The following is a 22642-nucleotide window of genomic DNA, read 5'->3' on the forward strand; positions in this document are numbered from 1 at the left end:
TGATGTATGTTCAGTAAGCTGGGATAACCCTGTGCCGGGATAACCCAGTTCAAACCAATTTGCCAAACGGGTTACAGCAGAGCAACCTTCTAAATAATATATTTTATTAGTAATAAACAGTAACTAATAATCACCCCATCTATTTGTTATAAACAGTAACTAATATTAACCCCATCAATCTGTTAACTAGTTATGCCACAGAGGCATGTAGTGCCTCATGGCTCTTGAAGCCATCATTTTTATCTGTTGGGTAAACTTTGGTAGAATAGTCAAACAATAATTTTGTAATTTTCATAATAAATACATTATATTTTTCATTGTACACACAATAATAGCAAAAAACAAACACATATTAGACATGAAAATGTAAAAACTGTTTTGTTTTGCACTGCATGTACAGTATTTGTATGAACTAGAAAAAAATATAGGAACCATGGCCCTCATTCCGAGTTGTCCGCTCGATAGCTGCTTTTAGCAGCATTGCACACGCTAGGCCGCCGCCCTCTGGGAGTGTATCTTAGTTTAGTAGAATAGTGAACGAAAGATTAGCAGAATTGCTAATACATAATTCTTTGAAAAAACTTCACTCGAGCTTGTGTAAATCTACTAAGTTCTTAGTTAAATAACTAAGCGCATGTGCTCTGCGTACCATGCACATGCGCAATTAGCAGCAAATCGCAGCATAGCGAAAATCGGCAACAAGCGAACAACTCGGAATGACCCCCCATGTTTTAATCAAATTACACATTTTATAAAAAACTGGCAATATACTACATACTTCTAAAAAAAATTACATGTGGTTTCACACAATGGGGGGAATTCAAATGTTTTAAAAGTCGGATGGGTGTCTGTTTTTTCCTGTCTATTAGATAGGAAAAAACAGACACCCAACTTTTCAAACAATTGAATCTCCCCCATTGAGAGCTTTATGGTATCAATTTCATAAATTGAGTTTACACTTACAAAGAAAGATAGATAACTTTGCTAATTAGGTGTCCATCTATTTTAAAATGCTCAAATAGCCTCAGGTCCTAACCCAGGAAACTGACCCCCTGCCCCACATCAAAGTTTTATCAAAGGGGGCGTGTTGACCTGTCAAAATCAATTAGTTTGATAAAAAGATGTACTTTATCTACTAAACTGGTAGGTAGGTTGGTATGACAGGAGGGTGTCCAGGATAGAGTAACTGTTGCCAGGAATGAGAGAACTGGGCATGGATTGGCGGCAGAATAGAACAGTAGAGGAGTGGAGGATGGAATTGAACAGAGGAGGTGGAGCAGTACGGAGTGGAAAGCAGGAGATGGAGGAGTGGAGCAGTATGTAGTAGAGGGCAGGAGATGGAGGAGTGGAGCAGTATGTAGTGGAGGGCAGGAGATGGAGGAGTGGAGCAGTATGGAGTGGAGGGCAGGAGATGGGGGAGTGGAGCAGTATGTAGTGGAGGGCAGGAGATGGGGGAGTGGAGCAGTATGGAGTGGAGGGCAGGAGATAGGGATGGAGACTGATGTGACCACGGATATGCCAGGTCCAAAAAAATAAGTCTTAAATTAAAACTCTACATCTTGGGCTACAAAACAATGATAGGTGGGACCTGTACTGATTATGTTATAATGGTATCTTACTGATGTGTGTAGGAGAAGGGTTACTGTGATTGTTGTGTTTTAATGGATTTGTCAGTTGCTAAGTTATACTAAACAGTGAAATCAAACTTTGAGTTTCTGTTAAACAGTTGCTGCAGTCATTCCTGGTGCTTTTGCTTACTTTAAACATATTACCCCTCAATTGGAGTTACACAGTGTTCTGATGGAATTCTGATTCAACTGAAATTTCCTTTTCACATTTGCAAAGTTTCAGCAATATACAATTCTTTCATTTGCTTTGACATTGTATGTTAGTAGTTATTTTCTACTGCTCTACAATGTGGTACATATAACATACTGTACAGTAGAAGACTTCTACAAAAACAAAAATGATAGGTGAACTCTGAGTGGAACAAAAATCATATTGGCATTTCCACCTGGAAAACTAAAGGCCACATTTTGAATGAGATACTGTATCTTTCAGTTTGCACAAAATTCTGGAGTCCGTTTAATATTCAGTGGAACAGTTCTGAAGATTTTGCTTATCTCTACCACAGAAATAGGATTCTTACAGTCTCATTCTAATTTGTATTCAAAAATTACACCTGCACCAAATTCAACACAGTGTATCTAATCTTGGGTTGGGTATGAAATCCCAGCATTCAGAATCCCAACAGAATACTGACAGTGGGACCCTGTTGGTCAGAAACCCGACGGATCGCGGTATTTTTTTACCCTCCCCTTAATCCTACCACTAGTCCTAATCCATTCTGCATCCTAACCCTAATCTCCCCCCTCCCCCCACAACCTACCCCTCTCCCTAGTGCCTAACCTTAACCCCAAGGCCAATACTTACCTGAGGGATCTATCAAGATTCTGGCACTAAAGAGAGGTCAGGATTAGGCTGTTTGGGGGGGAGAGTAAAGGGTAGGGATTAGGGTATGGGATAGGGGGAAGAATACCCCCTTATAGAAAAAAAGTACTTTTAGCACCACAAAGTGGTACTTAGTGCTGTACAGGGGGCTGCATTAAGCTTGTCAGCCAGGAGCAGGAGGGGGGTGCATGAAAAGTGTGATCACTTCCCCCTCCCACACAGGCGACTGCTGCTCAGTGGCAGCATCCTCCCAGGCCACACTGCAGCATGTGCTGGGTTTAGGAATAGAGCTTCTGCTGCTGTTGCCAGGTAAGAGGGGGTGGCAGTGAAGCCGGATCTATCCATCAGGCCCAGGACTGGGTAATTAGTACCCACTTCCCCCCTCTCGTCACCGCTGGTGACTGCCAGGAACCATAATGCACCTCAATGAAGATATTGCTGCTGCAGGGAGCAGGTAAGTGACTGCTGTGCCACTAGGAATGGTTTGTCGAATGTCAACCTTGTATACCTCTCCCATTTTTATAGCATTCTTTAGAGCATTTACGAGGAGTAAGTAAGGAGTAATGTATCAAGCCTTGGAAAGTTTTAAAGTGGAGTAGTTGCCCAATGTTACCAATCAGCATGTAACTGTCACTTCAAAGCCTGTGCTACATAAATGACAGTTAGAAGCTGATTGGTTTAATTGGGAAACGTCTACACTTTGTCTCTCTTAAAAGTTTGACACAGTACATTTCCCTTTCAATCTTTTCAAGAAGAGAAAAAAAAGTGTTTTTTCTTTAAATGACTAAGGCTGGATACACACTTTACCGACACGTCGGCGGACCCAGGTAAGTATACACATTCACTGATTGGTCACTCCACATGTCAGTCAGGACACCCAGCTGGGAGGCCATTTAAATTTGCTTGCAAGTATATGGGTAGTCAGTTGACCACTTGTACACACAGCTAGATCCACCAATATACAGTATCTGAAAATATATCAGCCATCAGCAGAGCTGCACAAAATGTCTGTGAACAACATCATTCACTGACATATTTCTGTTACACTGGAATATAACGGCAGTTCGCATGAATGGCTAATATATCACCTAGTGTGTATCCAATTGAAGACACCAGTTTTAACTGGCTGGTGTCAATTTTGCAATACAGTATATTCTTCTGTAATAATCGTCATATAGAGAAACAAGGGAACATGGTCAATGCTTTTACTTTTAAGAGTAAAGGAAATAAGATGCCACCTGTTGTCTCACCTGTACTCCCGAATGAATGGAATAATATGTTTTGGTATATATGGACTTTCTTACCTCTTTGGATGTACTCGAGGGCCTTCGCTCTGTGCTCTGCTCCTACTCTGTCCCACTGACCAGTAGCATCCAGGTAATGTGTAGCAATTACAGGCGGAGTCATGCGCATCATGTTCTGTTCCCCGCATCCACCGGGAGCTGAGATCAGGTGATTCAGATTGATGCCATCAATGGATTTTCCAACTAATTCACTAATTTTAGTCCCTGAGTGATATGGAGAGGATAGTTATGAACACTGACCAGGAACAGATCTTTTTTTTTTACACTAATTGATAACTAATTTAAAAAAGTAAGATTACTGTATGCAATGTATAATGAGCAGGAGTGAACCGGCCCAGTGAAACGTTAGCATTTTCCTATTACATGTTGGTTTATGCTGCCAACCTATTATTAATATTATGCCTGCATGTTATATGAGCTGAAGGGGGGAGTAAGTCGAATGTACAGAAACAGTGTTACATGGGCTAGCACAATTCTGCAGGCACCATTCATGTTCCGGTATTGCAAAACAACCCTCACATGCGGAAAACCGCTAAAATCATGTAATTTGGGCCTGTTTTTGTTCCTACAGTATTAATAACTTCAATAACATTCATTTTACAGTTAATTTTGAACACATCACAGCTCACAGTTTTGTCTTCACCAATAGTGGCCAAAAACTGCCTTGCTCAACTAAGCAACAGAGCACAAACACACAGAAGTTTATAGAACAAGTATGAAACATGGACACATACTGTACAGTAGTAGTGGCAGACAGGAGGATGGCAGTTTAATAAACTATTGAACCCCATAGGTAGGTAACAAGATGTTTTAATTAATCAAGAACTAGCTCAGAGACCTGAGGGACGTACAGAGAAATAGAGGTGGAGTATATAGTGGAAAGCAGGTAAAAGAATTATTGATCAAATAGATTATTTAAAAAAATGAAGACATAGACTATATCAACATCTATTTTGCAGTAAGTTGGAAAAGAAAAGGCCATAAAAATACAATAATGATCGAATGATTAACATTAACATATATGAGGCCTAGATCAAAATCCTGTTCTGCACAAAATAGAAGAGAAATAAAGACCATAAGATATAAGAATGATAGATTAATTAAAACTAACATGTGTGAGGCCTAAATTAAGAGCTGTATCATGTTCTGCAACAAATTAGAAAATAAAATGCCATAAAATACAAAAATGATCAATTAACTGATTAAAATTAACATGTGTTTTACAAAATAAAGACTGTTTGTGGACACCTTACCAAGCCCTAAAAGTATATGACAAAACAGTTAAGGTTGCTTCAGACCTTAACTTCACCCCTTGGGATAAGAGTCCCAACTCCATGAATGCCTTCTTTCTCACCACTTATTTCATTAATGCTTCCCGCTGCATAGGTAATCCTAAGTGAAATGTGGATGGGTAGTTATGCAGGGGAATAGATTTACAGTATATTCTCCATTCCCCTCCCATCCCTCCTACCCCGATTTATTCCTTTGTTTTCTTTGGACTGTACTTGTTACTATGTACCACATTTCTTGGAAGATGCTCAACCTTGTTCATGATGTGGGTATTCTGTTCCAGGCTATTTATCCTGTTATATGTTCCACATATATGTCTCTTTTATAATTTGTGTTTACACATATTAACTGATGCTTACTGACTATTGAAAGCTCAATAAAAACATATTTGAAAAAAATATATAAATGTGTGAGGCCTGCCTAGATCAAGAGCTGTACCTGTTCTGCAGTAAAAAGAAGAAGAAACAAGGCCATAAAATATTGATTGATTTAATGAAATTAACACGCTGAAGAGCTGTAGCCTATTATGCAGCAAATTAGAAGAGAAAAGGCCATAAAATAATAAAAAAATATTGATTTATTGATTCATTAATGAAAAATAACATGTGTGAGAACTATATCAACAACTCTACCTTTCCTGCAGTAAAATAGCTGAGTACAAAAGCCATAAATAACAAGAATGATTGATTGAAATTAACACGCTCAAGATATGTATCCTGTTATGCAGCAAATTAGGAGAGAAAAGGCCATAAAATAATACAAAAATGATTGATTGATTGATTGATTGATTGATTAATGAAAATTAACATGTGTGAGGCCTAGATCAAGAGCTGTATTCTAGAAACAGAAGAGAAAAAAAACCATAAAATACAAGAGTGACTGATTGAAATTAACATATGTGAGGTCTAGCTCAAAAGCTGTAGCCTATTATGCACCATAGTAGGAGAGGAAAAACCATAAAAGAATACAAAAATGATTGATTGATTAAAATCAACATATGTAAGGTTTAGATCAAGAGCTGTAGCATATTCTGCAGCATATTAGAAGAGGAAAAAATAGGATTTTAATTACCTACCGGTAAATCCTTTTCTCATAGTCCTTAGAGGATACTGGGGTCCACAAAAGAACCATGGGTTATAGACGGGTTCACTAGGAGCCTTGGGCACTTTAAGAAATCAATAGTGTGCACTGGCTCCTCCCTCTATGCCCCTCCTACCAGACTCAGTCCAGAAACTATTCCCGAGGAGACGGACATATCCTGAGGTAGGATGTAACAGAACAGTGGTGAGATTCGAACCACCACACACAAACAAGAGGAAAGCCAAGCTAACCAAACTCGAACAGGAACAGCAACAGCTGAACCAACAACATTACATAACAAAGTAACAGTGCAGGAAAAACGAAGCACTGGGCGGGCGCCCAGTATCCTCTATGGACTACGAGAAAAGGATTTACCGGTAGGTAATTAAAATCCTAATTTCTCTTACGTCCTAGAGGAGACTGGGGTCGACATTAGTACCATGGGGATGTACCAAAGCTCCCAAACCGGGTGGGCGAGTGCCGAGGTTCCTGCAGAACAGATTGACCAAACTGAAGGTCCTCAAATGCCATAGAATCAAACTTGTAGAACTTAGAAAACGTGTTCGAACCCGACCAAGTAGCTGCTCGGCAGAGCTGTAAAGCCGAGACACCCCAGAAAGCCGCCCAGGAAGAACCCACCAACCCAGTAGAGTGGGCCTGTACTTTAGGAACCGGCAATCCTGCCAAAGAATAAGCATGCTGTGTAGTAAGCCTGATCCAGCGAGCAATAGACTGCTTTGAAGCAGGACACCCAATTTTCTTGGGATCATAGAGAACAAACAGCGAGTCAGATTTCCTGTGACGAGCTGTCTGCTTCACATAGATCTTCAAATCCCTCACAACATCCAAGGACTTTGAGGTAGCAGAGGTGTCAGTAAGCACTGGAACCACAATAGGTTGGTTGATATGAAACGCCGACACCACCTTAGGAAGAAATTGCTGACGAGTTCAGAGTTCAGCTCTATCTTCATGAAAAATCAAACAGGGGCTTTTGTGAGACAATGCCCCCAGTTCTGACACACGCCTTTCAGAAGCTAAGGCCAACAGTGTAACGGTTTGGATCAGGGTTGGAATAACCTTGTCCGGAATGCCTTTCTGGGCTAAAATTTGAAGCTCAACTTCCATGCCGTCAAACGTAGCCGTGGTAAGTCTTGATAGACGAACGGCCCCTGTTGTAGAAGATACTCTCAAAGAGGTAGAGGCCACGGATCCTCTATGAGAATCTCTAGTAGACCCATGTACCAGGCCCTTCTTGGCCAATCCGGAGCAATGAGAATTGCTTGAACCTTTTCCCTTTTTTATTCTTTTACGAATTCTTGGGATCAGTGGAAGAGGTGGAAACACGTAAACCCTCTGGTAGACCCATGGAGTCACCAGAGCGTCCACCACCACTGCTTGCAGGTCCCTCGACCTGGAACAATACCGCTTTAGCTTCTTGTTGAGACGAGAGGTCATCATGTCTATTTGTGGAATTCCCCACCGAAGTGTTAAGGACTCGAACACCTGCGGGTGAAAGCCCCACTCTCCCGGGTGGAGGTCGTGTCTGCTGAGGAAGTCCGCTTCCCAGTTGTCTAGTCTCGGAATGAAGATTGCCGACAGCGCCACTGCATGTCTTTCTGCCCAGAGGAGAATTTTTGTTACCTCTGACATTGCTGCTCTGCTCTTCGTTCCGACCTGTCGGTTTATGTACGTTACTGCCATCACATTGTCTGACTGAACCTGAATGGCTTGATCTTGAAGAAGATGCGATGCCTGTAGAAGGGCATTGTATATGGCTCTTAGTTCCGGAATGTTGATTGGAAGAATAGCTTCCTGACTTGACCATTTTTCTTGGAACTGTTCCCCCTGGGTGACTGCTCCACAACCTCTGAGGCTTGCGTCTGTGGTTAGCAGAATCCTTTGAATCCCGAACCTTCGACCCTTGGTCAGGTGAGAAGTCTGAAGCCACCTCAGAAGAGAAATCCTGGCTTTTGGCAACAGACGTATCCTCTGGTGTATGTAAAGATGCGATCCGGACCATTTGTCCAGCAGATCAAGCTGGAAGGGCCTTGCAAGAAACCTTCCATACTGCAGAGCCTCATAAGAGGCGACCATATTCCCCAGAAGGCGAATGCATAGATGCACCGATATCCGGGCTGGTTTTAGAACATCCCACACCATCGACTGGATTACCAATGCCTTTTCCAATGGAAAGAATACCTTCTGTTCCTCCGTATCCAGCATCATTCCCAGGAACGGAAGCCTCCATGTTGGTTCCAGGTGGGATTTTGGTAGGTTTAGAATCCATCCGTGATCCTGAAGTAATCATGTTGAGAGGGCAATGCTGTCCAATAACCTCTCCCTGGAAGGCACTTTTATCAGCAGGTATTCCAGGTATGGTATTACGTTCAGTCCCTGCTTGCGGAAGAGAAACATCATCTCTGCCATTACCTTGGTGAATACCGTTGGTGCCGTGGAGAGGCCAAATGGCAGGGCCTGAAACTGGTAGTGACAGTCCTGTAGTACAAACCTTAGATAAGCCCGATGAGGCGACCAAATCGGAATATGAAGGTACGCATCCTTGATGTCCAGAGACAGCAAGAATTCCCCCTCCTCCAGACCTGAGATCACCGCTCTCAGAGACTCCATCTTGAACTTGAACACCCTTAAATACAGGTTCAGTAATTTGAGGTTTAAAATGGGCCTTACCAAACCGTCCTGTTTCGGTACCACAAACAGGTTGGAGTAGTAACCCTTGTTGTGTAGATGAAGTCGAACTGGGACAATGACCTGAGTCTGTACTAGTTTTTGAATTGCTGCCTGTAAAGCCGTACTTGCTTCCGGAGAAGCTGGTAAGCCTGATTTAAAGAATCTGTGAAGTGGGAGTTCCTGAAACTCCAGTCTGTATCCCTGGGTGATAAGGTCTGTGATCCAGGGATCCTGGCAAGATGTTGCCCAAACGTGACTGAAATAATGTAACTGAGCTCCCACCTGCCTGTCTTCCAGGCAGTGTGGGCCACCGTCATGCTGAAGGATTTGAGGAAGCAGACCCGGAGGTCTGTTCCTGAGAACCTGCAGCTGCTGGTTTTCTGGGTTTACCTCTATTACCTTTGAAGGCTGTAGAAGAACCTTTGGATTTGCCTTTGACTTTTGCTGTCCGAAAAGACTGCAGAGTTGGAGCAGAGTAGGTTTTCCTAGCTGGGGGTGCTGCGGAATGAAGTTACATAGACTTACCTGCCATAGCCTTGGATATCAACTTATCCAGTTCAACCCCAAACAGGACCTCCACTGTGAAAGGTAGATTTTCCACTCCTTTCCTGGAGTACGCATCCACAGTCCACTGGCGTAGCCACAATCCCCTGCATGCTGGCACTGCCATGGCAGTGGTGCATGCGTTGAGCAAACCAATTTCATTTAAGGCCTCCACCATAAAATTAGCAGAATTTTGTATATGCTGCAGGAGAAAAACTATCTTCCCCCTGGTTAAGGTATCCAAAATGTCAATTAGGTTACCTGACCATTTTGCGATGGCTCTAGTGATCTATGTGCAAGCAATAATGGGCCTCTGGGCAACTCCCGCTGACATGTATAGTGATTTGAGAGTGTTCTCAATTTTGCGTTCAGCTGTGTCCTTTAAGGATGCATCCTCAGGCACAGGTAAGACAATCTTACGTGACAATCTAGATACCGGTGCGTCGACAATCGGCGGGTTTTCCCACTTCTTTCTATCTTCCAAGAGAAAGGGAAAACATGTAATCAATCTTTTAGGGATCTGAATTTTTTTGTCAGGGTTAGCCCAAGTTTCTTCAAACAGGGCATTCAATTCCTTTGATGAAGAAAAATTATCCGAGGATTTCTTTTTTTACATTAAAAAAGGATTCTTCCTCCACCTCTGCCGGCTTGTCGGGAATGTGCAGGACACTTCTGATAGCCTCTATCAAGGCCTGTATGCCCTGTGACAAGACAGCATTCCCCCACTCAAACCCACCTCACCCTCCTCTGGATCTGATGTATCGTCATCAGTGTCACCCTGCATGAGCTAGCCCAGAGACTGCTTTTGTGGGCAAATGGCGGGGGTTTGAGACACTGGTATGGGAACTGAATCTCTATTCATCAGGTCATCCATAGTATTATAATTTGCGTCTCTCATTATTGGATAATTTAGTTGAAATATTCGATATCATCCCTTTAATGGAAACTGTCGAAGTCGAAAAATATTGCAATACACACACCACATGCAAACACCACACAGATGGCATCCATGCACGTACTCAGTCTGCCGTGCGTGCGCATACTCGCAAATTGCGTACAATCGCCTCCCACGGGAGTGCGCATACGGGCATGGTATGAGCAATTACAGAAAGATTCTTACTTGAAATGATTAGACACATGCCACAGTGCCCAGCCTGTGTCGAGTCACTGTTCACACACACACACACACACACACACACACACACACACACACACACACACTAATCTAACCAAACATGCACATCCTTCCAACACAATGTCTTGTTCACTCCAATGTTTGAATAGACCCCCTGGTCTGTGAAGAAAGACAAACACAAACAGAACAAGTCATCGTTTGGTGAGGGCCAGAACAATGGGAGACAAATATCCCAATAGAGACACACAAGCCTGCGGTTGCAAATTATTAACTACTGGCAGCCTGCAGTCTAGAAAACCTTTGAAAGATATAATAGCAGGGAAACACTTATATATATATATATATATGTATATATTTGTGTGTATCTAGAGAATGGTTGGTCATTTCATGTGTAGGATCATGTTGCTTGGAGATAACATAACAAAGTAACCTAATGAACATGGAAATGTCTGTGACACATTACATATTTCCCAAACTTAGTACACACATTACACATAGTCTCCCCTTTCCCCTCATGCAACTTTTACTTATTTACAAGGCACAACAAGGGAATTATACACCTTTACAGTATGCGAGGGGACAGTAACTGATCAGAGCATCATGCATGGTATCTACGTGTTCGGATAATTATGAGTAATAATCCGGTGTTGGTTTGGAGAAGATCGCATGTCGTTGCGAATAGTTATTCGCAAAGGCAGATTAAAGGTATATTTGTGTTTATTATGTACTTGGTATGCGGTGGGAATCCAGAGCTGATCAGCTGTACACACCCCTGGATCAAGGCATTGCCCATCTCTTCAAACCGACCAATGACCTCTCCTGTACTGTAAACGACCATCCCTCCAACCAATCGGTGGAGAGCATACAACCCCATTGTATTTTGGGCAAGGGTATATAAACCTTGAGCAAGGGTATATAAACCTTGGGCAAGGGTATATAAACCTTGCACCTGGGCCGGTCACGCTCTCTCTCTGCTTTTTAAAGACTCATAGGTCGTCTCGCCAGACGACTGGGGACCGGATCCGGGTGGCGCAAGCGACAAAGCGTACGTATCATTGGGTGTGACTCTCTCTCTGTGATTGAATTGTATTGTGTTGTACCATTTATATTTTAACTTATTGTAATCCCCTTTTACAAATATATTATTACTTGTTGCTTCTTTGGACCACAACATACAATCAAATACTGGTGTCGCATTCAGTTTCTGTTGAGCGTTTGTATAGTGTAATTGCCACACCTAGAGCTGCCTCGTGCTCTCAGCGTGTCGGTCTGTGTGTATGCACTGAGTGTAAGCTGCACAGCTATTCCGGCGTGTGCACGCAAAGTGCGTGCACAGTACAGGAGTGTGTACGCTAACTGGGGATAGAGTATGAAGGTAAAGGATTTATTACAGCGGCCGCAGCGGCTTCAGTTACAGTGTGCAATAGGGGTTAGTGGCTGCTTTCCAAGAAGTCTATCGAACTTCTCAGTTGGAGACATCGTCCGGCTCATCTCATACCCGGCTTTTGCACAACATTGCAGGCGCTTGCCAGCAGCAAAGGGTGGATTAGCATTATTATATTGTGTTGAGATATCTTGTGCTGCTGAACTGCGCCTGTAATGCATTGGTTAGGGATGCTGGCGTGAACCACAAGGACAAAGGGAAAAAAAAGCCATTTAAAAGTTTTTTGTTTTTTTTCTTTTGCACATGTGACCTTGCGTAAAGGCGCACACAGCGTACCCATACTTTGCATCCATCCCACATATTGTTGCCATAGGTTATAACGGTCATTTATAGGTTTGTGTGAAACCGAATACATCTGTGTTGCTATATACATTCGGAGTAGTAGATGTTTATCTACAAATAGCACATAACTATCTGGTTTCAAACGCAGATTAGAATAACATTGATAAAGTGTGTTACCTCTGGGGAAAGCTATCAGTTAACAGGAAAGGATATTTTTCTGATCAGAAAACTATAGAGTGTTAGTGTGGGCTGAAAAAGGTGTGAATGTATTGAACCCCGCTTGGTGAACTTGGTGAACTCGGTGAAACTCGGTGAACTTGGTGAGCACGGTCTAGGTGAACACGTGCAACGGAGTGTGATAAAGCTTTGTTAAGTTGTTGTTTTAAAGGTTTTTTTTTTTTCTTGGTATTACACTCCGGCTGTTTTGGAGCACAGTGTGAAGACTCCAGTGATCCTACAACTTATAAATAGCAAGTGTCTATAAGCGGTACGATTGGACCGCACGGTTGTGTGAGCGATACGTGGCGCAACGTGATACGAAGTTTTGCATATTTGTGCGTAAATCTCGTCATCATACGCGTTGTGTAAAGCACATGCAAGCGTGATTTGTGTAAAAATTGTCTTTTAGGCAGATATTCACTGGGTACGGTAAGTTACTCCTAAAGGCCCAGGGGATATAGGCCACAGTAGGGCCTGCACTGGCTACGCGTGTCTGCTAAATAGGGCGGATCCGTGGTACTCGGAGCAGAAGAAGTTAGTGGAAGAACTTTGAGGACTTCCACCGTTAGACTACTGTGTTTGGAGCATTTTAGGAAGTTTTACCGTGTTAAAAGGGTCCACAATGGGAGCCAAGTGCACAACACAGGGACGTTCCTCAGTCAGGGTTCAGACAGCAGAATTGAGACCCAGGGGGTCAGCTCAGTTGGTAATGTGGGGGAAGTATGGTCCCCACACTGAGACCTTTTGTGATGAATGGACACGAATGACCGTGGGGGATAAAGCATCATTTCCTGGGATAGGTAGTTTTGATCCAGAGGTACTACACAATGTAAGGATTAGAATATGCCTGCTCAAATCCAGAAAGCAAAGGGTAAGGCATACAGATTGTTTAAACTTGTGGCAACAAGAGGAAGATGTGCAAAGGGAGCTTGCTCGACAAGCAAGTTCCAAACCAGGCAGAAGCGTGAATGCGACAGCACCACCACCACCATATGTTGATGGAGAGAAGAGTGTCACCACCAATGATACAAAGGTAGAGGTCAGGGAAATGCGCAGCGAATGTATTAAAACTAACGCTTGTACCTTGTACCCTGTTTTACCTTCTCCCCAAGATTACAGCAACGTAGAGGATGAGCCTAGCATGATCTCAGCCCTTGCCCTGGCTGCCACCATACACGACACAAGGGTGGGCATTGCCCAACCACCAAGGGCAGTGGCCACATCAGCCAGTGAGGGGGCAGATGAGATTGTGGCGACTGGTAAGTACGGTACCGTCCATTATGCAGAAACAGTGACTCCCCGTATTGTAGAGACAAACAAGAAAGATGTGGTTGAGTTGCATCCAGTTAGGGTGATTGCTGTCCCTAACGGGAGAACTGACACTCAGGGGGTGACCCCAATCAGGAACATTGCAATGTACTGTCCCTGGTCCCGTATGGAGCTAAGGTCAATTATGGCAGAATTCCCTGACCCCAGAAAGGATTTAGTCGGATGCCAGAAATATATAAGAGATTTAGGACTTTCCCAAGAACCCACAAACAAAGATTGGCGGAAGGTGTTGCGAGCGAGTCTACCCTCTAACATTGACATCCCAAAATTTATTACAGACTGCAACCTAGATGCAGAAGTGCCACTCACTGATGCTTACAATCAGGAGAATGTCAGGCAAATCAATATACAACTAGGTTTGTATTTCCCAGCCGTAGTTAGATGGAATAAGATTTTTTCCATAAGACAGAAAGAGAATGAACTGGCATCCGAATATTTCCACAGAGCTTTGATGGAAATGGCTAAATTCACTGGGGTTGAGGATATTAGAGACAATGTCAACCACAGGGAAGTAGCTGTCTCTGTATTAATGGAGGGATTGAAGGAGGCACTGAAAACCAGGGTGCAAACTTCTCTGCCAAACTGGAGGGGTATTACGGTGACTGCACTTAGGGAATCAGCACTGGAGCACGACCGTAATATCCAGAAAACCAGGGAGACACAAGGGGAGCGGTTGATGGTGATGAGCATCCAAGCACTGGAAGGAGCACCAACTCGACCAAAACCCCAGGCCCCTGACACATGGAAAAAGCCAAGAGTTTGTTATCTGTGTAAAAGGGAAGGGCATTATGCCAGAAATTGTAACAGCACACAAAAAATTCAGACCCCCTAGACAAGAACACGAGCAAAGTAATTATACACATAGAGGAGATCAGGGATCATACAGGAGAGAGTACGAGCCGCATAGAGGGGAAACAAGGAGGTACCCGCCGAGGAGGGACTGGCAGACCTCTGAAAATTCTCAGTTACCCCCCTCACATATTGTAGCTGCCAATGCACTGCTGGAGGGTCTCACCACACAATAGGGGTTGGGCCACACCTGTAGTCTGCAACCAGTGAAGTTGATTGCAAACCTTGGTAGTGAACCTGAGGTCACAGTTGATGTAGCTGGTAGATCATTACCTTTTCTTGTAGATACAGGGGCAGCCAGGTCAGTGTTAAATTCAACGGTAGGTATAAAAACAACGGGTAAAACAATTTCGGCAATGGGAGTAACAGGAACAGTGCAACAATACCCTTTGAGTAGACCTGCAGAGATTACGATAGGGCCCTTGCAGACCAAGCATTCCTTTTTGCTGGCTGCATCGGCTCCGACTAACCTGCTTGGAAGAGATTTACTGTGCAAAATGCGATGTGTCATATATTGTAAACCTGAAGGCGTGTTTTTAGATATCCCTGAAAACCACGCACAGGAAGTGCAAGATATGCTAGACACACCACAACGGCTAATGTTGCACTCTACTGTCCTAGACGCATGTCCATCGCAGGTAGAGGAAATGATCTCACAAATACCAGGTTCCCTATGGACCAAAGATGGACAAGACACTGGATTGATGGCGAATGTAGCCCCAATAGTGGTACAATTAAAAGATGGCAGGATAGCTCCAAAAATCCCCCAATACCCTCTGAAGCCAGAGGTAGAACTAGGAATTTTCCCTGTCATAGAGCGCTTGCTACAAAAGGGCATCCTAGTCAGGACATCCAGCACAGCCAATAGTCCCATTTTCTCTGTCAAAAAGAGCGGGGGGAGGGGTTACCGGCTAGTGCAGGATTTAAGAGGGGTGAACAAAATAATTGAGAGTCAATTCCCCGTAGTGCCCAATCCAGCTGTCATCTTGATGCAGATCCCCGCAACCTCTTCATACTTCACTGTCATTGATCTCTGTTCTGCCTTCTTTTCTGACCCTCTCCACCCCGACAGTCAGTACCTTTTCGCCTTCTCTTACAGGGGAGTACAGTACACCTGGACTCGTCTTCCCCAAGGCTTCATTGACAGCCCAAGTATCTTCTCCCAAGCACTGCATGACTGTTTGCAATCCTTTCAACCTGAAAATGGCTCAGTGCTAATACAGTATGTTGATGACTTATTGTTGTGCTCTGACTCATTTGAAACGTCCTTGGCAGATACGAAGCAGCTGCTGCTTCACCTCTCCCAGACAGGACACAAGGTTTCAAAGGATAAATTACAGTTGTGCAGTAAAAGGGTGAGGTATTTGGGGCATTGCTTGACACAAGGACAATGACACCTCACTGCTGATAGGATAGAAGCGATTCGGAACATAACTCTGCCACAAACCCAGCAACAGATCCGCACTTTCCTAGGAATGTGTGGGTACTGCCGAAACTGGATCCCAGGGTTCTCCATACTGGCTTTACCTTTGCAAGAGATGGTCTCTTCAAACAAACCAGATCGGATTTCGCACACAGATGAGTCCAAACTGGCATTTGAGAGACTCAAACAGTGCCTATCACAGGCACCTGCATTAGGTATGCCAGATTATGGGAAACCCTTTGAATTGTACGGTACAGAAAGTGCTAGGTGTGCGGCAGGTGTTTTAACACAGAAACATGGTGATGCCAGCAGACCAGTAGCATACTACAGTGCACAGTTGGACACTGTAGCACGGTCTCTCCCTACATGCTTGCGAAGTGTTGCAGCGATAGCTTTGCTAGTGAGTAAGAGCGAAGACGTAGTGTTAGGACACAATCTGACCGTCCATACACCTCATGCAGTATCAGCCTTACTGAACTCTGCCCAAACCAGACATGTCTCATCTGCGCGGTTTACAAGGTGGGAATTATCACTAATTACCCCTGTAAACATCACCATTAAGAGATGCAGAACACTAAATCCTGCAACTTATCTGCCAAGTGTGCTTGGACAGACACAAGGGTGGAGGATGAGAATGATGGTGAAGGAGGATTTAGTGCAGACACTGATACGCATGATTGTATGGAATACCTGAACCAGACTTTCACTGCGAGACCTGACATTAGTGACAACCCACTGGAAAACGTAGATTTTACCTTCTACACTGACGGTAGTTGCCACAGACAGACGGACTCGGGAGACCTGTGCACTGGGTACGCAGTTGTAGACGACAGAAGTATCATAGAAGCTGAGCCCATGGGCCCACCGCACTCAGCACAAGTTGCTGAGCTGGTCGCCCTAACAGAGCATGTGAACTGGCCAAGGGTAAGTCAGCTAATATATACACAGATTCAAGGTACGCCTTTGGTGTGGTGCATGATTTCGGGGCCCTATGGCGCCTCAAATTTCATGACAGCAGCTGGCACACCCGTGGCGCATGCGACCCACATCAAAAGATTGCTATCAGCAATACAAGACCCCGACAGAGTGGCTGTTATCAAGTGCAAAGCCCACACTTACAGTCAAGACCCAGTGTCACTTGGTAACAGCCGGGCAGACGAAGCTGCCAAGGCAGCAGCAAGTTCAGCCACACTAACCAACATCACACCACTGATGACATTTAACACAATAAGTACACAACAACTCATTGAAATGCAAGATTTGTGTTCCCTGCAGGAGAAGTCCGTCTGGAAGGCGAAGGGATATGGAAGAGAGTCTTCGGGCCTCTGGACAGATGGGCACGGTAAGCCAGTGGCCCCCAAGGCATATCTTCCAGCCCTAGCGGAAGCAGCTCACGACCTGACCCACTTGGGGAGGAAGGTATGTGCAAACTGGTCAGGGCATACTGGAGTGCACCAGGGTTCTCATCTCATGCAGGTAGGAGGGCAATGGCTTGTATTACCTGCATGAGAAAGAATGTTGGGAAGACAATACCGACGGAACCATCCCATATCCCTCCTATGGACGGACCCTTCCAGGTAATACAAATAGACTTCATACAGTTACCACACTGTAGGAATCTGAAATATGTCCTAGTGTGTACAGATGTCTTTTCAAATTGGGTAGAAGCATTCCCCGCTGCCACAAATACTGCTACGTTCACTGCAAAGAAAATTGTGCAGGAATTTGTGTGTAGATATAGTATCCCTAGAATAATTGAAAGTGATACGGGTACCCATTTTACAGGTGAAGTCTTTCAGGTCATGTGCAAACTGATGGGTATTAATAGCAAGCTACATACTCCGTACCGGCCACAGGTGAGCGCAAAGGTGGAGAGAATGAATAGCACTATTAAGAACAAGCTTAGCAAAGTAATGGTTGAAACTGGATTGTTGTGGCCAGAGGCATTGCGACTAGTGTTGTACAGCATCAGAACCACTCCCAGGTCACCACTTAACCTATCACCCTTTGAAGTTCTTTTTGGGCGACAACCTCACGTAATGATTGACCCCCAGGATGATTTGAAATGTAATAATGAAGTGACTGTGCAATATTTGGTTAGGATGAGCCAACAGCTCAGAAATCAACAAAGAAATCTAAAGCTGGTGATTCCTGACTTACCAAACAGTAATTGTCATGACATTGAACCTGGGGATTATGTGATGATTTGAAATTTCTTACGCTCAGGTTGCCTCATAGACAGGTGGGAAGGACCATACCAAGTTTTGTTAACCAGCACAACAGCATTGAAGGTTGCCGAGAGAGAGACTTGGGTCCACTCGTCCCATTGCAAGAAGGTCGCTGACCCGAAGAAGACTCGTGACAAAGAGCAGGTGGAAGAGAACCTCGTATCACTAGAGTGCTTGTTCCGGGAAAGTTGAGAGGCAGGACTGTTGAAAGGCATCTGAGCACGGAGAGTAACGAGAGTTAGAACGGTTGTCGTAGCATTTTCTTTTTTCACCTCCCCCTGCATTTTTCCTTTCTTTTCTCCTTCTTATTTTCCTCCTTTCCCCTAACGAAATGGATCGGTTACAAGAGACTGCGTTTCGGGTTCTGTTAGTGACTTTGGTTTTAATAAGGACAACTTGTTTTTGTGAGGGTCCCAGAGAGGTGGAGCAAGGATCTGGAGTGAGTTCTGATGGAGAGTACGGGTTGGTAGGACCCCAGGATCAGCGTATCACTTTCAAGTCTAGCATCAGAAAAAGGTCTGGTAGTCACGGAGCTCGGGGTCACTGTGAAGGGTTATTGTCTGTAGAGTACTGTATATGCAAGAAATGCGACAACATAGTCGGAGATGGTTGCATCCAGAAATGTCAGTCCATTTATAATATCCCCACGGACAGGCATCCCCTGAGTGATTACCACTCATTAGTGGGTAAGGTCTTAAACCAAACAGAATGCTGGGTGTGCTCACATGTACCTCAAGGACAGAGTAAATCGGGATTAGTGCCACTTCCTTTAACGATAGATGAGGTACTTGAATTACGGGGGGGAAGACCGGTGGACAGGAAATTCAATATATCTAGACCCCCTAGCTTGAAGCTCCACCAGTTCCATGTAGATAAGTCACTAGTCTGTTTCAACGTGTCCAATTTCAGACAACCAGGAAATTGGGAAGTAACATGGAATAATCAGACAATGACCTTCTCACACAGAGCCGATAAAATCGCTATCGATTCTGAACTTGTGCGCAAGATAGCCACTAGTTGGAGGTATTTTCGATACAGGTACACACGTGGCAGCAAGACCATGTGGGCTGGGAAAGTACCGCAAGAATATTGTGCACATATTATCCAGCATGAAACTTGTATGGAACAGATGAGAGAACTAGGGACTGGTTTCTTCCCATGGAAGATATGTAATATGGTGATGCTGCATTTTGTCCCCTATGTTCTTCCAGATGATACTTATTTCATATGTGGGAGGAAAGCGTACACGTGGCTGACTCCGAGCTCTGAAGGGTTGTGTTATATTGGCAGATTACTACCAGATGTTATTACTATAACCCATGACCTAATGAAAGATGTTCACCGCAACGCTCAGACTCCGTATACTCATACCCATTATGAGCACATTGTCAAGAGACACCTCATAGCTAGGACAGAGCATGCAGGCTCTGATTTGATCCATGAATCTACCAGGATTCAAATTCTCCTCGCATTAGATGTCACCCATACTGCCAGGGGAGTTATAAATTATAGGTATATCCATGCGCTGGCGAACTTGATAGACAATATTACCGAAATGTATGATGACACCTTCAGGTACACTGGCAGGGAACTGCAGGCTTATAAGAATGAATTGATCCAGCATAGGATGGTTCTAAATTATGTTACAGCTGTGACGGGTGGGTACTGTGTTACTCTAGCTACTCAGTATGGTGTAAAGTGCTGTACCTACATCACAAACAGCACCAACGACCCCACGGAGGTCATCGACCAAAATATGGATGAGATCCTACAACTTAAATGGGAATTTAGGAGACGACACAATCTGACGTTAACAGCTGTGGGTGATGAAGTGATCGGCTGGTCCTCTTGGTTGAACCCACTCAAATGGTTCTCAGGGCTAGGAGAGTGGGCACAGAATGTGATTGCCAGTGTGGGGAAGATTCTTCTCCTAATCTTAGGTGTCGTCATAATTGTCGGGTTAATATTTAAATGTGCTCGAATTCTGACACGGCGCAAGCAAAGCATAAATTTAATGAGTCTAAGGGGCGAGGGCGTTGTAACAGCGGCAGACTTGACTTATGACCCTTCTGTTGAGACAGTGTTATGATAAAGATTGAAAATGAATTTCATGGCCTGTTTCTGTTCACCTTCTCTTTGTTTCCCCCTTACCCAGGAAATCCACAAACCAGAACCCAACTCATCAATTACCAAAAATGTCATTTTATTGTTGTATGTACCGTTACATGTCTTCTGTTCATCTCTGTAGGGCTAGGTTAGTGAAACACACATAGTCATTAGATAATAGGGACACATAATTGCTCACACATATGGATCCCCATGATGTATCATCAGATAAATGTGCTCCCCATTTATCATATAGCTCGGTGGAGTTTGTTGGACCATGTACAGACCCTTAATACGGGATGAGAAGGAATATAATGAATACTTTGCAAAGCCTAGAAGCTAGTTATGCACGATGATACATCCCCCTCAGGCAGTTACTCATACATAAACGTTTTTCCTGTCACACTAGGCCATCCATTTCTCACCTATGACCTTTTCTCCCTCTTCCAAGGTACATACTCGCCCATTGTAATGTATAGCTTGTAAATATTTTTTTCTGTTATTAATATTAGTGGCAGTTATTGTTGACTGCCAAAGGGTGGACTGTCGAAGTCGAAAAATATTGCAATACACACACCACATGCAAACACCACACAGATGGCATCCATGCACGTACTCAGTCTGCCGTGCGTGCGCATACTCGCAAATTGCGTACAATCGCCTCCCACGGGACTGCGCATACGGGCTTGGTATGAGCAATTACAGAAAGATTCTTACTTGAAATGATTAGACACATGCCACAGTGCCCAGCCTGTGTCGAGTCACTGTTCACACACACACTAATCTAACCAAACATGCACATCCTTCCAATACAATGTCTTGTTCACTCCAATGTTTGAACAGACCCCCTGGTCTGTGAAGAAAGACAAACACAAACTGAACAAGTCATCGTTTGGTGAGGGCCAGAACAATGGGAGACAAATATCCCAATAGAGACACACAAGCCTGCAGTCTAGAAAACCTTTGAAAGATATAATAGCAGGGAAACACTTATATATATATATATATATATATATATATATATACGTGTGTGCATCTTGAGAATGGTTGGTCATTTCATGTGTAGGATCATGTTGCTTGGAGATAACATAACAAAGTAACCTAATGAACATGGAAATATCTGTCACACATTACATATTTCCCAAACTTAGTACACACATTACACATAGTCTCCCCTTTCCCCTCATGTAACTTTTACTTATTTACAAGGCACAACAAGGGAATTATACACCTTTACAGTATGCGAGGGGACAGTAACTGATCAGAGCATCATGCATGGTATCTACGTGTTCGGATAATTATGAGCAATAATCCGGTGTTGGTTTGGAGAAGATCGCATGTCATTGCGAATAGTTATTCGCAAAGGCAGATTAAAGGTATATTTGTGTTTATTATGTACTTGGTATGCGGTGGGAATCCAGAGCTGACCAGCTGTACACACCCCTGGATCAAGGCATCGCCCATCTCTTCAAACCGACCAATGACCTCTCCTGTACTGTAAACGACCATCCCTCCAACCAATCGGTGGAGAGCATACAACCCCATTGTATTGTATTTTGGGCCTGGGCCGGTCACGCTCTCTCTCTGCTTTTTAAAGACTCATAGGTCGTCTCGCCAGACGACTGGGGACCGGATCCGGGTGGCGCAAGCGACAAAGCATACGTATCATTGGGTGTGACTCTCTCTCTGTGATTGAATTGTATTGTGTTTTACCATTTATATTTTAACTTATTGTAATTCCCTTTTACAAATATATTATTACTTGTTGCTGCTTTGGACCACAACATACAATCAAATACTGGTGTCGTATTCAGTTTCTGTTGAGCATTTGTATAGTGTAATTGCCACACCTAGAGCTGCCTCGTGCTCTCAGGTTGTCGGTCTGTGTGTATGCACTGAGTGTAAGCTGCACAGCTATTCCGGCGTGTGCACGCAAAGTGTGTGCACAGTACGGGACTGTGTACGCTAACTGGGGACAGAGTACGAAGGTAAAGGATTTATTACAGTGGCCGCAGCTGCTTCAGTTACAGTGTGCAATAGGGGTTAGTGGCTGCTTTCCAAGAAGTCTATCGAACTTCCAAAGTTAACCATGGTTCTGCCCCACTAGCCTGAGAACAGAGCCGGCCTTAGGCATAGGCAAACTAGGGCATTTGGCATGCTTAGGGGCACCAGCAGCTTCTGCTGATTAAAATGATATGCTGCTTGCCTATATTGTGGCTGCGGCTGTATCTGCATACAAAATACTACATTGCAGTGTATTCCTGGAAATCA

At 43.9% G+C, this 22642-nt stretch overlaps 1 protein-coding gene across 1 annotated transcript in view; it reads right to left on the reverse strand.

Moving 5' to 3' along the window:
* LOC134936128 (complement C3-like) overlaps positions 1-22642 on the reverse strand; it is a 613812-nt gene that overhangs the window by 157055 nt on the left and 434115 nt on the right. The window contains exon 24 of the mRNA XM_063931045.1: positions 3756-3959. Coding sequence (XP_063787115.1) covers positions 3756-3959 — 204 coding nt within the window. The remainder of the gene's footprint in view (positions 1-3755; positions 3960-22642) is intronic.

Source organism: Pseudophryne corroboree, chromosome 6 (genome assembly GCF_028390025.1).
Source record: "Pseudophryne corroboree isolate aPseCor3 chromosome 6, aPseCor3.hap2, whole genome shotgun sequence".
Lineage (NCBI taxonomy): Eukaryota > Metazoa > Chordata > Amphibia > Anura > Myobatrachidae > Pseudophryne > Pseudophryne corroboree.